This window comes from Eubalaena glacialis, chromosome 3 (assembly GCF_028564815.1).
Source record: "Eubalaena glacialis isolate mEubGla1 chromosome 3, mEubGla1.1.hap2.+ XY, whole genome shotgun sequence".
NCBI classification, from domain to species: domain Eukaryota; kingdom Metazoa; phylum Chordata; class Mammalia; order Artiodactyla; family Balaenidae; genus Eubalaena; species Eubalaena glacialis.
This window is the reverse complement of record NC_083718.1, coordinates 23,934,537-23,950,204: the sequence shown is the minus strand read 5'-3', so window position 1 is coordinate 23,950,204 and position 15,668 is coordinate 23,934,537. Positions and strand designations below refer to the sequence as shown.

Here is a 15,668-nt window from a genome sequence, read left to right as displayed (position 1 = left end):
ATACCCGAGAGACAGCAGCCTTGGAGGCGGGGAGGGACCTGGGCCCCGCTATGCATTTCGTGGTTCATTCTTCTGCTCAGCACGTGTCTCTTGAGTGAGCACTCCGGGTCCGGGGCCCTGTCCTCACAGAGCTCACTCACGGCTCTCCCAGCAGAACCTCCTTTCCAGCAGCCTCCTCTGAGCACCTGCACCAGGGATACCTGCAGGTGGGGGCTAGAGGAAGGGCTTTCCTGTGAGAAGGAAATTGTGTGTACGGTGCGATGAATGCAGGGCATCTCATGGAGCTTCAGGAAAGGGGATGGTCGGGGGAGAGCAGGCCGGGAAGGCTCCCAGGACCCTGGGCTGGAGGGCTTGAACCCGGGCTAGGGAGCTGAGGTTTCAGTCTGTATTCATTCCTCATCAACAGTCATTAATTTGTAGTATGGATTAGGGGTTGGCTATGGCTTGGCTTTGCACTATTTATGAAGAACACTTGCTAAGCAAATTATTAGTGTAAACAGAATTGTGAAATGAATGTTTAAAATTTATCGACTAACCTCTCTTTTAGAAAATCTAAGTATTTTAGAAATATTTTTCTATATATAAACACTGGGTACTGGAATCATTTTTCTCTGTTCCTTGAAACAGCTCCCCAAAGTTGCCTGTTAGGCAACATTTGAAAACAGTAGCTCCGCTTAATGTATTACCTTAAAGAGAAAAAAAAGTCCTCTCATTCCCATTACAAACACTGAATCACACTTTCTCCTATTTCAGGAAGCCCTTTTAGTGAACACTGCTGCAATCCATGGGGATTGGTGTGTGAATTTGCCTTGTAGCAGGGATGCTTACACCATTGTTCTCTTCCGCAGAGCTCGTAATGGGACCTGAAATTGTCTACCTGACATGTCTATGGGCTGTGTCTCTCTCTCTCACTAAAATGTAAACTTATCCAGGCTCCATCCCAGTGCCTAGCAAGTAGTAGGTGTGGATTTACACGGTTCAGGAACGCCCAGGAGTTGTACATATGATTTTGCGTATATGGTGAGGGAGCATGATACGCTGGGTACAGGCATGGGCCCTGGAGCTGGGCCGCCTGGATTCACTTCCTGGCTCAGACACTCACTAGCTGTGTGATCTTGGGCACAAGTCATTTTACCTCTCCGACGCTTATTTTCCTCATCTGTAAAATGGGGACAAAACCCTCACAGGTTATGGTGAGGATCAAATAAGTTAATGCTCTAACAGTACCTGGCCAAGAATAAGTATACATACAGCATACTTACAGTATTTTACTATGATTGTTAATACATGTGTAGACATTTACTGGGCTGAGTGTCCTTTGCTTTCATGAGACCGAAAAGGTCTGTGATCTTCAAAAGGGTCACAAACTGAATAGGATTTCAGTGATGGTCCAAAGTAGAAATGACCTAGAGCAAACAATAAATTTACTCCTTTGCATGGGTAGAGGAGGTAATGAATAGTGTTATTTTTTTTCTTCAGGAGAAGTACTGACTGATTTAAAGCCAAGTGGGTATAAACTTGTCAGTTTCAGGCAGTTACTTTCATGCTATTTAAAAGGACCTCTTTGTATTACATTTCAAATTTTCCCCCTTTTGGTAAAAGACAAAGAGGAAAGAGGTCTCCCCTGGCACAGAAATGAGCAGTGTAATTGCTCTGCCACCCCTGGAGTCTTGGGGGTCTCTCCTGCCTGGGGGGTTCTCTTTTCCAATGGCTATCTTTTGCTTCTGATCTGCCCTGGGCACAGGGACGCGTATCCCACGTGTGAAGTGGTGGAGGTCCAGCTGTGCTACAACGTGGCCAAGCTGATTTACCTGTGCAGGGAGAGGTAAGGGAGGGCTGGCAGGGTGGGCGGGCGTGGGCTGAGCTGGCCTGCATCTTTCTGACTCCTTCCCTCTGAGATGCCATCCTCGTTCCTTGCTGGCCTCAGATCCCCTAGCGAGGAAAGGAGGGGAGTGGCTCTGCCGCTTTCTTGTTTAGAAAGCTGGTGTGAACAGTGGTTGGTGATGGGTGTGGGGACCGTGAGTCACACCACAGGATTGCGAGTCTGAAGTTTGTCCCTCCCACTGCAGAAAAAAGACAGAGAAGAGCCTGACCTATTACACAAACCTGCAAGTGAAGACAGGCCAGCGGACCCTCATCAACCCCAAGCCCTGCGGCCAGTTCTGCTGCTGTGAAGTGCAGGGGTGTGAGTGGGTGAGGGCCCACACCCCCCGGGAACGTGGGTGCTGGGTCCCCCGAGACCTGCACAGGGCCACGTCATCACAAGGGGATGTGTCCTCTGGTAGGAGGACGCCATCTCCTACTACACGCGCATGAAGGACAGGCTGATGGAGAGGATCACAGAGGAGGAATGCAGGGTCCAGGACCAGTCCCTGGGAATGGCCTTCGTCACCTTCCAGGAAAAGTCCATGGCCACCTAGTGAGTGTGGGCATGTTCCTTGTCTGCTTCCAGATAACTTGGTGTCCCTCTTGGATAGAGACGGTACTGCTGAACCGCCATTGCTGGGATTTGTTTGTAGCATTTCTATCTCCTTCTGCGGGTGTGGCTGGGATTGGGGGCAGCCATCCACACCCACTCCCTTGGTGAGCCCGGCTGATGTTTGTGTGCCAGCTGGGCATGGGTGATTCCAGCTGAGCCCCTCTTGGGTTGATATGGCCTTACCCCACTGCCGGGCTCTCACCAGCTGCCCCAGGGATCCCATTGCCTCTATGACCCAGCATTTCGCCAGGTGGGGTGGATGCCACCCTCTTTCACGTACCCACTCTGGATCCACAGATCTTCCTTCTGTGCGTGGCCTTCCCATCTCCCTACAAATGCACTGCTGTGGGGGACTACCTCTGGGCCCTCCAGGATGCTCACTGCTGCTGAGAGCCTGGCCCAAGGGAGTGGGTTTTCATAGTGCACCTTGGCATGAGCTCTAGCTCCTAAAACGCTCTCATGCCTGGGATCTCCATGTCGTCTCGCCTTGGGAGCAGCGGGGGATGGGGTCGGTAGAGGGAGGCGGAAAGGAGGTGGCCCAGCAAATGCTCCTTCCCCTGCCTTCCCTGCTTCGGGCATCATGAACCCTGGGAACAGACTCCTGGCTGTGCCTTGCAGGCTCTCAAGTGAGGCTGGGGTGGGGATGAGGCCAGTGGAAAGAGGAAGAGTGTTCTGAGACAGGAGTAGGGGGGCTGGTGGGTTCTTTGTGGGAGACTAAAGGGGGAAGGAGTGGAGAGGGTGGGTGTGGGAGTCCTAGGGAGGGGCATCTTGGAGTCGTAGGTGATGCAGTCTAATGCTGCTATGGGGCCTGGGAAGAGATGAGGGAGTGGAAAAGTGAGGCCCCGGGCCTGGCAGCGGGATGTCCGGCTTCATGGGCAGGGCAGAGGGGGGCCGCAAGGAGGAGCCCTATGTTGGGGCAATGACAACAGCATGGGAGCTGGGGTCAGACAGACAGGGTGCAAAACCTAACTCTGAGAGCCTCAGTTTCCTCATCTGTAAAATAGGAATGGTAGTCCCCGGCTTAGAGGGTTGTCCTGAGGATTAAGCAAAATTCTGCACATAATGTGCTAAGAATGGCATCTCTTTCATAGCACTAATTATAGCCTAAGTATAATAAACTAATAATAAAGCAAAGGTCCTGTGCAATGGGGCTCCCACTCTCACACGGTCCTGTTTGCTGTGTGGGTACATGGTACCCTGAGGGGTCTGGACCCTGGCCATTTCTACATTTCCTGGCAGCATCCTGAAGGACTTCAACGCCTGCAAGTGTCAGGGCCTTCAGTGCAAAAGTGACCCGCAGCCATCCTCCCACAGCAGAGAGCTCTGCATCTCCAAGTGGACGGTCAGCTTCGCCGTTTACCCCAAAGACATCTGCTGGTGAGCCCCCAGGCCGGCAAGGGGCGGGAATGGGGCCTGGGAGCCCTGCAGGGCTGCCCAAGTCACCTGGAAGCACAGGTGTGACCTGGCACTCAGAGAAACACTCATACTCTCCTGCACCCCTCTGGGCCGGGGGTGGGAGGCGTGATGGGGGTGGGTGGTGTGTCCACACCCAGGACTTCACTCCAGTGTCTCTCCCCGGCATCAGCAGTGTCTGGTAGGATTATAATGGGAGCAATGTATGCAATTTTAAGTTTCCTTTTAGCCACATTAAAAAAAGTAAAAGAAACTGGGGAGTTCCCTGGTGGCCTAATGGTTAGGATTTCAGGCTTTCACGGCCATGGCCCAGGTTCAGTCCCTGGTCAGGGAACTGAGATCCTGCAAGCTGCACGGCAAGGCCAAAAAACACCAAAAAAACCACAACAAAAAAACAGGTCTTAAAAAAAAAGAAAAAAAGTAAAAGAAACTGTTAAAAGTAATTTTAATAAGAGTTCTCCCTCTATATCTAAAATATTATCATTTCAATATGTAATCAATTTTTTTAAATTGAGATGTTTTACAGTCTCCTTTTCATATGTAGTGTCTTTGAGATCCAGCGTGTATGTGCCACTTCTGGCCCATCTCTGTTTGGACCAGCCACATTTCAACACACAGTAGCCTGCTGTGGCTCGAGGCTACTGTACCAGACAGTGCGGCCCTGGGTTAGGTACCAGCCGCCTCTCTAGCCTGGGGCACAAGCTGGTGAGCTGAGCTGTGTCCCGAGGAGCCTTAAGCACAATGCCGAGGGTGAGGACAGCCCAGCAGAGGCCCCAGCATGGCTCGCCATCCAGCCTGGCCTCAGTTCCTGGTCCAGAGCAGGGTTTGGGCGCTCATCTCCACTGGGCTGTACTTCAGCCCCTGGCAGTTCTGCTCTTTGGTTCACTGAGCTTTCTAAACTTGGGACTGGTTTGTCAGTCTGCTCTTGGTGGGGTGAGAAGCCAGGGCGGGTTCCAGCTGGGCCTTTTGCTTTTGTCCCCCACCCCCCTCCAACTCACACCCCAGCTCACGGCCCCGTGGGGAGTCACGTGTCTTTAGCGTGTCTGAAAAATGCCACGTTGGAGCCTTGTTTGGTCTGCTGCGGGGCTCATGGCATCTCTTCGAGTAGGTTCTGACTCCCAGACTCTAGCTGCAAATAACCTGTTTTCCTTCTGAGCTCATAGGGACCCCAAATTCGACCTTCCTGTAGCTGAAGGTCAGTGCAGGACACTTGCCTGTGCTCCCAAGGTCAAGATGGGCCCTCAGCCAGAGCCCTCAGTCTAGTCTCTTGCCTTGCGTAAATTTGACCTTCTGACTCACCCAAGCCGTGGGCACTGTAGGTGTCATAGGTGGCCAGAGCCTGAGAGATAAACCTCCAGGGCCTGTGTCCTCCCCTCTGCAGGAAGAATCTCTCTATCCAGGGCCTCCGCTGGTGGTTCCAATGGCTGGGCATCAACTTCACTCTCTCCTTGGGGCTGTTTTTCCTGACCACACCCTCCATCATCCTGTCCACCATGGACAAGTTCAACGTCACCAAACCCATCCATGCGCTAAATGTGAGTGACCATCCTGTAGGGCCTCTCGCAAGAGGGCATGGCGGGTGGGGGAGGAATGAGACCAAGAGCCATGGGGGCCACTGAACCAGGAGGCCGTGTCACTCGGCTCATGTGCTTTTAAGCCCTGAGCAGGCATGGCCACATTTATTACAATGTCTTTATAGTAACGTTATGTAGATATACATATGTGTATATACTTCATGTATACATGTATGTGTATGTATATGTGTGTGTATATGTGTTACTATAGAGACATAGATACAGTGGAATCACTCTAAATGTTCAACAGTAGGGGTAATTTGAGTTGAATGAGGTATATTCAGTCTGACAGACTGTTAAGCATCCATTAAAAAACTGTATAGACTTTGTGGCAGACGTGGGGTTTTACGATAAAAGCAGAATATAAAATTATCTCTCAGCAATGGTTACAGTGATGTACCAGTGATGTGCGTGCAGGATGGCTGCTACGGGAAGTGGGTAGCAAAGAATGCGAGGCGCTTCTCTGATGGGGGTGGTGGGATCATGAATCAATTTTTCTTTTTATATTTCAGTTTCTGATAATCCTGTTGTAAAGTTACTTATTCTAGATAGGTAATGAATGATTTTTAAGGATCTTAGATGAATTGGTAACAGCTGAACACTCCCTAAAATGGCATCTACTTGGTTTCCCATAATTGGCTTTGCTGAAATGTCACTCCACATCCTTTTCTTTTTTTCAGTTCCACTTGGCATTTGGTTAATCACACTCTGGGAAGGCACAGGGGGCTGGAGGGCCTGAGGGCCTGGTCCTCACTCAGCCATTCCCTAGCTGATGAATTCTGAGCCTTGGTTTTTCCTCTAAAAACTGGCTTTGTTCTCTATAACACTCTGCTATGTTATACTCATGGGGCCATTGTGATGATCAAATGACTCAATAGGTAATAAAAAATACATAAGTTTTGTTTAGATTTAAAGCATCTAAATGTTTATTCCTGTGCCAGTCTTTTGATGTATGGTCAAGGCCTGTTCTTTTGAGGAAGGATCTGCTGATTAGATTTCCCCTTTGTGTATTTTATATAAAACACATGCTTATTTCATTGTTTGTGATTCCAGTTTTGGTTTCTTACAGTCAAGCAAGAACTTAGAGATACTTGCAAAGCCATTCAAAGTATAGAACCCTCCTAGATTTCATTTCCCTTGGTCTTTTACAGTTAATTCACTCTCATCTAATTCAGCAGCATTTTTGAGAAATTGGCCTTTATCAAGTCTTTCCAATGTATCCAACTTAGTTTTCAAAGAAATCTCTCTATTGCTATGCTCATTTTATCAGAGAAGGTAATAAGTTAATCGAACCATGTAATTGCAATAACAAGTACAACAGGCAAAGATGAGATTGGGAACAAACACGAAGCAGTTCTGGGAAGCTACGACTGGGCCAGTGGGAGCTGAGTGGGCAGGCGGCTGGGGAAGGGCCCTGGCCGTCAGTGCTCTGTCTTCCTTTGGCGTCCATCGTTGGCTTTCTATAGGGAATGGAGGAGGTTATCTCTCTGGTCAGTAAGACAAGTGGAGTTCAGTTGTATGTGAAGTTGCATTCTTCGCTCTAAAGAGCTATACAGGGACTTCCCTGGCGGTCCAGTGGTTAAGACTCCGTGCTTCCACTGCAGGGGGTACACGTTCGATCCCTGGTGGGGGAACTAAGATCCCACATGTCACGTAGCGTGGCCAAAAATTTTTTTAAAATAAAAATAGGAAAAATAAAGCACTGTACAAATGTCAGGTGCTGTTATTGTCTGTTCAGCCAACATTATCTACCCTGTACCAGGTACAACGTTGGTTCTGGGGGACAAAAGTGACCAAAATCCCAGAGGTCACTGAGTCACCATGCCAACAGGTCATGGCCCAAAGCCCCCAGGGCTCACAGCTCTCTCTGCTATGGACTGTTTTCTAGGACCCCATCATCAGCCAGTTCTTCCCAACCCTCCTCCTGTGGTCCTTCTCAGCCCTGCTGCCCACCGTCGTTTACTACTCTACGCTGCTGGAGTGTCACTGGACCAAGTGAGTTCCCTGGGGCTCGCCCCTGAGGTGGGTGTCTCTGATGCCCCCTCCCCGCCAGCGCGATGGGCATACAGCAGGGCCCTTACTGGGGATGCCCGGTGCATCTGAGGGACTGTGAGGGCTCACCTCTGACTTCCTGCAGGTCAGGGGAAAACCGAATCATGATGACCAAGGTCTACATATTCTTGATCTTCATGGTGCTGATTCTGCCCTCCCTGGGCCTCACCAGGTACATATTACCACCTCCTGCTCTAAATTCAGAACCAGGGTCACAACAGAGAACACTATCCGCAAGAAAATGCAGATGGTTTGGGAGTCGTTGCAAATTCCTGACAACATTTAAACCTGTCACACTCACTTGGCGTGCAGTTGTGCTGGCCCACTGATTCATGATCTTTCTGCCTTAAAAAAAAAAAAAGCTTGAAAATGAAACTTACCGTGGACCTTCCACTTAGGGAGAGGATCTGATCATGGCTTTGGTTATTTTGAGGAAGGAAGTTTCTGTTAAAGCAGGCCCTGATGAGTTATGGTATAATAAGTAGCATCTTAGAGAACCAGGGTAGATCTTGAGATTTGGCCTTTTTCTTAAAAAAAAGCAGAAAGCAGAAAAAAATGAAAACATATGCAGCGATCACATGGACTGTTGGAAATGAGTTCTTACGGGATTCATTTTTCTTTCAGTTTGGATTTTTTCTTCCGGTGGCTCTTTGATAAAACTTCCTCAGAGGCCTCTATCAGGTTGGAGTAAGTATCAGCCATGCTGAGTTTTGGAGCTACGTCCCCCAGGGGCTGGGGCTGGGGCTGCAGTGGGGGGAGGGTTGTCTGTCCTTCAGGGCCTGTGGACTCCCCGCACCACTACAGGTTCCTGGCGGGGCTGCACCGGGGGAACTGACCCACTTTGTGCTACAAGTGCAGAAATGTGGTTAATCTTTTAGGTTGAAACTCAATTAGTGGCATTCTCATTCATTCTTTGAAACTTACTTACTGAGAACAGAACCGCCTGGGGAGAAGGAACTGCTGGGTCTCAGTGGTGCCGGGGAAGGGGGAAGGAGAATAATAATTAACACTGCAACCAGAATGACTGTCTGGTCCAGGATTATTTTCGCTAGGAGAGAGGAGTTGAACTTATTTCTAATGTGTGTCCTTGTTAGTGTTTTCAACTTGTACCGAACCCACTTAATAGTAATAGCTGTTATTTAAGAAGATGCTGTGCTAAATGCTTGATTCTTTTTTTTCATTTAATCTTTAAACAAGCTATGAGTCAGAAATTTGACTATTTCCATTTTACAGATGAGGAGACTGAGGCCTAGACATGCTGAAGAAAAAAAGGCTACCCAGCTAGTTAAGAGACAGAGCTGGGATTCATCCCCAGCCCCTACTATACTATACTTTAAGTCCTAATGTAGGCCCGAATGTTCAAGATAGACTTTTCCAAAGGACTGTTCACAGGGAAGCCTGGCCGTGCCTATCTGAAAGGATAGAGTAAATTTTCTTAAATGGGTTCTCGCTGGGTAAACTGAGGACTTGGGAGCTGGCAGCCACAGACAGACACACCCATACCCAACCAGCTGGGGTCTAGGTTGACAGTGACTTCCAGATGGCCAAATCCATGGTCAGTTCTGAGCCCCGTCTCTGCTCAGTCACGGGCCCCTCTCCCTCTCTGGGCGCTCAGCTCGCACACCCGGTGGTTCCCCAGGTGCGTCTTCCTGCCCGACCAGGGCGCCTTCTTTGTGAACTATGTCATCGCCTCGGCCTTCATTGGCAACGGCATGGAGCTGCTGCGGCTGCCTGGCCTCATCCTCTACACCTTCCGCATGGTCATGGCCAAGACTGTAGCTGACCGCAGGAACATCAAGCAGGTACAGACGGTGGGGGTGGGCGCCACCTTCGTCCCAGAGCCTCCCCGCCGCCCGCGTTTACCCAGCCGCCTGCTAAGTGCCGGGCACTCTGCGCAGGGCCTCTCACCTGGGCCCAGGGCTGTGGGGAGAGGAGGTGTAAGGAGCCTGGGTGAGGGTGGCCTGGCTACGTCATCCTCCACACTGACTCTCGGGCTGGAGGAGAGAGTGGGGCTTTTTGCATTTTAACCGGGCTGATCACACACACACATACACATACATTTCTTTCCCATGGACCTTCATTTGCATAAATTCTTAGATTACTACAGAGGTCAAAGCATTTTGGGCTGGTGGCATTTGTTCCATGACTCTGTAAATTGGGTGTGTGGGGTTCTCTTTTATTCTCCTTTGCCACTGTGGGAACCATAAGAGGAGAAGCCCTGCATCCTGTCATTTAATCCTCAGAGCCCGCTGTGAGATGGGTGCTACTGGAGCTTGCTTTGCAGACGCATAGACTAAGCCACCGGGAGGTCAAGTGCTTGGCCCAGGACACACGGATAGAAGGGGCGGAGTGACGTTGGGTCTGACAGAGTCTGTGGAGGGTCATTCTACAGTCAGATGTACCCCCTCTGCCCTTTGGGGGCTCACAGGCCTGCTGTGTAGACAGGATTAGAACAAGAGAAACACTACGAAAACACGAGTCATTGTGCCTTTCGAGGTCTGGGTGTGAGCCAGGTGAAGCTGGAGGAGGCTTGTGGAGGGACAGAAGGGGCCTTGAGAGGTGAGGGGCGCAGTGAGGCTCCCACTTGCAAAGTCCTCCCGCACTGTGTTCTCCCCGACCACTTGGAGTGCACAGAGGCGGGTTGGGGTGGACCAAACCCCTAAGCCCCTCACCACCTCCCCCTCCCAGAACCAGGCCTTCGAGTACGAGTTTGGAGCCATGTATGCGTGGATGCTGTGTGTCTTCACCGTCATCATGGCCTACAGCATCACCTGCCCCATCATCGTGCCGTTCGGTGAGTGGCCCTGGGGCCGGTCCCAGGGTAGGTGGATGGCTGATTCTGCCGAGCACCCCAGGACAGCCATCAGCAGGGCGTCATGGAGCCCCACAAACAGAGGGCCTCTTGTAGCCACAGGAACCGTAAGCTGCCAAGGAGCCACAGGGGACACCAAATTTAATTTCACTTCTCATGGATTCCTTCCACGGGCCTTCCTTGAGGGATAAGGGGAGGGGGGCTCAGCATGGGAGGAAGTTGAGGCCAGGCTTCTGGGTGTAAAATCGCCTCTTTCCCCAAAATGGTCCTAGAATTTCAATGTTCCGTGGGGACAGCAGCACAGACACCTCTACTCCCTGGGTCAGAAAGAGGCTGGGAGGGAGGAAGTGGAGGTGGGGAGAGGAGAGAGGGGGAGAGGTAGACAGGGCGGGGCGGGGGGGAGAGAAGGAGAAGGAGAAAAAACCGTAGGAGCCAGGACATGCACGTATGCACGTAGACCAGCCGCAGCCCCGGCCCAGCTCCCGGCACAAATAGCCACCTCCAGGAGGAAGGGGGTAGAGTGGCCCCTGCGGCCCAGCCGCTGTCCAGCTCACAGCCCTGGCTCTGCAGGCCTCATCTACATCCTGCTCAAGCACATGGTCGACCGGCACAACCTCTACTTCGCCTACCTCCCGGCAAAGCTGGAGAAGAGAATCCACTTCGCAGCCGTGAACCAGGCCTTGGCTGCTCCCATCCTGTGCCTCTTCTGGCTCTACTTCTTTTCCTTCCTGCGCCTGGGTGAGTGGCCCTTCTAACTAGGGCGGGGGTGGAGGGCAGGAGGCAACACCCAGCCTCCTATTCCCGCGTCCACACCAGCCCGTCAAATCCCTTCCTGTTTTAAGAGCATCAACTCGGTGTCCAATCAGAAGGTGGTGCCAAGGGTGAGGGCTGATTGGGTGCAGCACTGACAGCCCAGTTCCAAGCTATCCTGAGGTCAAGTGTAACCTGGGGAAGACCAGGTCGATTGCCCCAGACAGCCTTACAGAGAAGATGGTCCCTTTACCAGCTATGAAGGGGCTGAACCAGAGAGGGGGAAGCCAGTCCGCGATGCTCTTTGCGGGTGTGGATGGGCCCAGGTCCTCACACTTCACAGTGTGGAGGCAGTGGGGACATGCCAGAGGGAAAACTGCCACTCTTGAGGAAAAGGAAGAGGCAGAAGAGATGTGTGACTCTGCCGAGGGCACTGGAGACTAGAGGGAACCGACCCAGCAAGGAAGCTGGCAACTTGCCTTTGACCCGGTGCCCCAGTACCTGAAATCTGACCAGGGATAATGCCATCTGTTCAGTGGGTCACTCTCTGTGCTCCTGCCTGTGAACATACCATCCCAGCTGCTGGAGATGGTGGTGGGGGTGGGTGGGTGAGGCCTTCTCTTCATTTCCGGCCTGAGAGAGAAGCCACACACAGTTCCTGCACCAGGGGTGACCTCCCCCCGCCAAGGCTGGCATCCCTTTGTCCCCAGGTCTGAAGGCTCCCCTCACCCTGTTCACCTTCCTGGCGCTTCTGCTCACCATCCTGGTCTGCCTGGCCTACACCTGCTTTGGATGCTTCAAGCACCTCAGCCCTCTGAACTACAAGGTAAAGGGCCCCTCCCCCACTGCTGCTCAGCCAGGGTCTGGGAGGAGAAGATGGTGGCTTCCTTCTCCATCCCTCCTCCACCTCTTCCCATATCAACAGATCAACAGCCCTCTCCAGATTTTATTTATCCACGGGGAAGGCGTGGGTAGTTGGGTGTGATGTGTAGCTTCCCTCCCTGCCCCCTTCCCTGCTCCCTGCCCTGCCCACACCATCCTCTCTTGGGCTGCCGCTGGGAGCTTTGTGCCAGCTGGTACTATTATTCTGGGTGTTAATAGTCTGTTTGTTTAGAGGGTGTTAGTTCAGGAAGATCGGTTTTGTTTATCATCGCAAGTTTTTGCTGTTGTCTGCAGACGGAAGAATCGGCAAGTGACAAAGGAAGTGAGGCAGGGGCCCACGTGCCTTCACCGTTCACAGTAAGTGTGGTTCTCAGCCGCGCATGAGCACCTGCAACGGCCCCGACCAGATGGGCCCTGCAAACGTGCTTTGATCCTCTCTTGTTAAGACAGAAGTCCCTTGATCACGTGCCAGGCGGGTTTCTGAATTAACGTCATTTGAGAAGGAATCCCTGGTCCCTCCGGATGTTTTCTCTTGCATGTGTGAAGCCACATCCGTCACCAGAAGATAATTAGTTTTGCCATCTCCCTTGGTTTCAGTTGCCTGCTCACTAGAATCCATCTCCCTTGGTTTCAGTTGCCTGCTCACTTTCCTTCTCTGCATATTTAATGCTTGGTGAGCTTGGGCCTTTAGTGAAGCCATATCACAAGGCCCTGCGGTTTGATGAAGCTTTATTAGAGCATTTCGCCAGCACCTGCCTGTGTGAGGTCCTTTGCTAGGCACCAAGAGGGTGTCACACTAACTCCCCTCTGAATTCAACAAATGAACATTTTACCTGCTATGGAGGGGGGCACAGTGTTAGAAAGACACCAGGACTCCTTTCCTTCCTGGTTCTCCCTGCTTCCGGCCTCCAGGGTCCTGCTCCTAGGGTGGGGTTGGGAAAGGAAGGTGGAGCCACAGGCTCCCGGAGCTGTGACCGCTGGCCTGACAGACAGGGCTAAGACAGCGCCGATCTAGATCAGCAGCAGCATTCTTTCCAGTGGCTCCCTCTCAGGTTTCAGGCACTCTTATCAGTGTCTGTCTTTGGACCAGCCCCAGAGAAGGTTTCAGGAAGATTCATTACCCAGAGGCACACCTGTGACTATGCCTGCCAGACAGGGCAGGTGGATGACGCAGATCCCTCATTCTCAGCCTGGTTCAGGGTCGGCAGCTGGAGTCTGGGATTGAGAGGAAACAGAACCTACACAGAGTCGGTCAGCTGCTCAGAAGTCCCACTGACAGCATTCTAAGCCTGCCCTGTGTAGATAGACCTGTTTCCTACATAAAGTGAGAAATTCTTCTAGAATCCAGTGCCAGGAAAAGTTTTGCTTCCTCTGAGAAATTGGTGTGTGTGCTTTCTTCTCTATCACCACGAGAACTCTGTGACTGTGTGTTCTGATTTGCTCTGGCTGTTAGGAAAATCTGCAGTTGGCATATTTTAGGTCCTGATGTCCTAGGTTGATGTTATTTCTTTATGTGTCCGTCATGAGCATTCTGTGTGTCTTCCGGCTGGAGGGAGGCGGGGCGGTAGGGGAGGAACGGGATAGGGATTCTCATGCCCACCCCATCCAAGCACTAACACCCCCATTTGTTGGCAGTCCTACGTGCCCTGGATTCTGAACAGCTTGTCCTCAGAGAAAACAGCCCTGTCCCCACAGCAGCAGCAGACCTACGGTGCCATCCACAACATCAGTGGGACCATCCCAGGGCAGTGCCTGGATCAGAGCCCCGTGGACAGCGTGGCGGCCGCCTGCCAGGAGGCCTGAGGGCCGGGGAGGCTGGTCCAGACTCGGGGAGTTGGGAGGGGAAGAGACACAGGTGGAGAAGTGGCTTGACTCCAGCCTCAACCAAGTCAGGACTTCTTTCCACCTGTTTTAAGCACAACAGCTCTAAAAAGATGGGAGCAGAAAGGGGCTCTGGCCCTTGGCTGAGGCGGAAGTGCGGGACTGCCATCAGGTGGTGGTCTTTTCTAGTCCTAGCAGTGGTAAGGGGAGGATGTGCAGCTCTGGACTCTCCCTTGCTTGCCCGAGGCTCTGTTTATTTCCAAGTCCCCCTTCTGCATAAGTGCCCAGCTCTGTGGCCGGGATGATGCCCCTGATGATTTTCAGCAGGATCACGTGTTGGCACTGTGTTCCTCCAACCCATTAGTGTGGTGACTGTATCAAGTAAGAGGGGGAGGTACTGTGTGGAAGACCTTCTCCCTCTGAGCATCCAGACATTGCCCCCTCCTCCGGGCACACACGCAACTGATAACCAAAGAGTCTGCAGCAACCGCAGGCCTGAGATGGGTGCCAGATGATGGTCCAGGTCTATCCCAGCTTCCCCTTCTGGATATCAGGCCCTTCACGCCCCTGCCCCTGCCCCCCAGGAGTGAGCTGCAGGGAGCAGGACGGGAGCGGACCAGTGCTGGGCCGCCCCAGCTTCCTCCACATCCCTGCCATGGTTCTGTGTTTTTCTGTCACGTTGCCAGTGACACCGTGGCTGGGTCAGGGTCACCTGCAGCTGGCAGGGACGATGAGGACCACTAATAAAATGCCCATTCAGCCAGACTGGTGAGATGCAGCCTCTTCGGGGCCCACTGCGTGGGGCTCAGCCTCCAGCCCTTGATTCCATCTGTCTGTTCCCTCCAAAGGGAGCAGTGCTCAGGGCCTCCCTGAAGCCAAGGGAGAACTATGGCCACAGAAGGAGGGGCGCAGCCTCTTGCTTTTTCTCTCCCCACGGGACCCCGCGGCTGGGACGCACCTTTGGGCACTTGCCGGAGAAGCTGCCTCCCTACTGCCAGAGGCAGAAGCCGGCGTGATGGGTGCTGGCGGGCAGAGCTGGGAGGCCGCTTCCGTCCCCGCTGAGGCGAGGCGGGCAGGTCCCCGGCAGTCACTCGGCCTCACTGCCTCTGCTCAGAGCTGCCTCGGGCGGGCACCAGGGAGGACAGAGTGGCCTCCCGGTGGCCCCAGCGGCCCGTCCTGCCTCTCCCAGCCGGAGCCCCAGTGCAGACCTGGCAGCTCTGCTGGAAGGGGCACCCCACGTGGGGTTGGGGCTCGACATGTCACTTGTTCCAGCCGCTCTTAGAAGGAAAATCATTTATCATCAAAGCCATGTTGCTTAACAAAGTGTGTGGGGAGTGCGTGTGGAGGGGTGAGCATGGGGTCCCAGCACGGGCAGGGGACGGAAGCAAGCACATTCCTGGGGAAAGGATCAACTCCACCAACAGAGGACTGGGAAGGGGCCTCCCTGCCAGCCTCACTTCTACTGGAAGCTGGGCTGGGAGACTGGGGGCTTCTGGGGAAAAGGGCGGGTGTCAGGAGGAAGCCTGCCATGCCAGGGCAGGGGCTGCCTGCGAGGTGACAGCCGTTCCCCGCCGGGGTCACTGCTGCTCCAGCAGCCCCACGAACTTGTGGATGTCCTGGGCGAGCAGCTCTGGCTCCTCAAAGGCAGCAAAGTGGCCCCCACGGGGCATGTAGGAATAAGAGATGAGTTTCGGGTACTTGGACTTCACCCACTTTTCTGGGACGTGTATTAACTCACAAGGGAAGGCAGCAAAGCCCGTGGGCACGTGGACCTTTATCCTGGAAGAGACAGAGATCCCACTGAGGGGGAAGCTGTGGCCTGGCCCCCCTCTCCCCCAAAGCAGGGGTTCAGGGGGCTGGGGGTTCAGTTCGCTCACCCACGTGG

General features: G+C 52.8%; 2 protein-coding genes across 5 annotated transcripts in view; one reads left to right on the top strand and one right to left on the bottom strand.

The window, feature by feature from the left end:
* TMEM63A (transmembrane protein 63A) overlaps window positions 1–14,548 on the top strand; it is a 31,501-nt gene extending 16,953 nt beyond the window's left edge. For both annotated transcript variants that reach the window (XM_061187350.1, XM_061187351.1), the window contains 14 exons: window positions 1,745–1,825; window positions 2,070–2,193; window positions 2,286–2,419; window positions 3,719–3,856; window positions 5,274–5,427; window positions 7,355–7,461; window positions 7,604–7,690; window positions 8,143–8,205; window positions 9,158–9,320; window positions 10,207–10,312; window positions 10,901–11,068; window positions 11,791–11,906; window positions 12,257–12,319; window positions 13,598–14,548. In XM_061187350.1, the coding sequence (XP_061043333.1) occupies window positions 1,745–1,825; window positions 2,070–2,193; window positions 2,286–2,419; window positions 3,719–3,856; window positions 5,274–5,427; window positions 7,355–7,461; window positions 7,604–7,690; window positions 8,143–8,205; window positions 9,158–9,320; window positions 10,207–10,312; window positions 10,901–11,068; window positions 11,791–11,906; window positions 12,257–12,319; window positions 13,598–13,765 (1,672 nt within the window). In that variant the 3' untranslated portion in view covers window positions 13,766–14,548. The remainder of the gene's footprint in view (window positions 1–1,744; window positions 1,826–2,069; window positions 2,194–2,285; window positions 2,420–3,718; window positions 3,857–5,273; window positions 5,428–7,354; window positions 7,462–7,603; window positions 7,691–8,142; window positions 8,206–9,157; window positions 9,321–10,206; window positions 10,313–10,900; window positions 11,069–11,790; window positions 11,907–12,256; window positions 12,320–13,597) is intronic.
* Window positions 14,549–15,061: 513 nt separating this feature from the next.
* EPHX1 (epoxide hydrolase 1) overlaps window positions 15,062–15,668 on the bottom strand; it is a 39,553-nt gene continuing 38,946 nt past the window's right edge. For all 3 annotated transcript variants that reach the window (XM_061187346.1, XM_061187347.1, XM_061187349.1), the window contains exon 9: window positions 15,062–15,562. In XM_061187346.1, coding sequence (XP_061043329.1) covers window positions 15,361–15,562 — 202 coding nt within the window. In that variant the 3' untranslated portion in view covers window positions 15,062–15,360. The remainder of the gene's footprint in view (window positions 15,563–15,668) is intronic.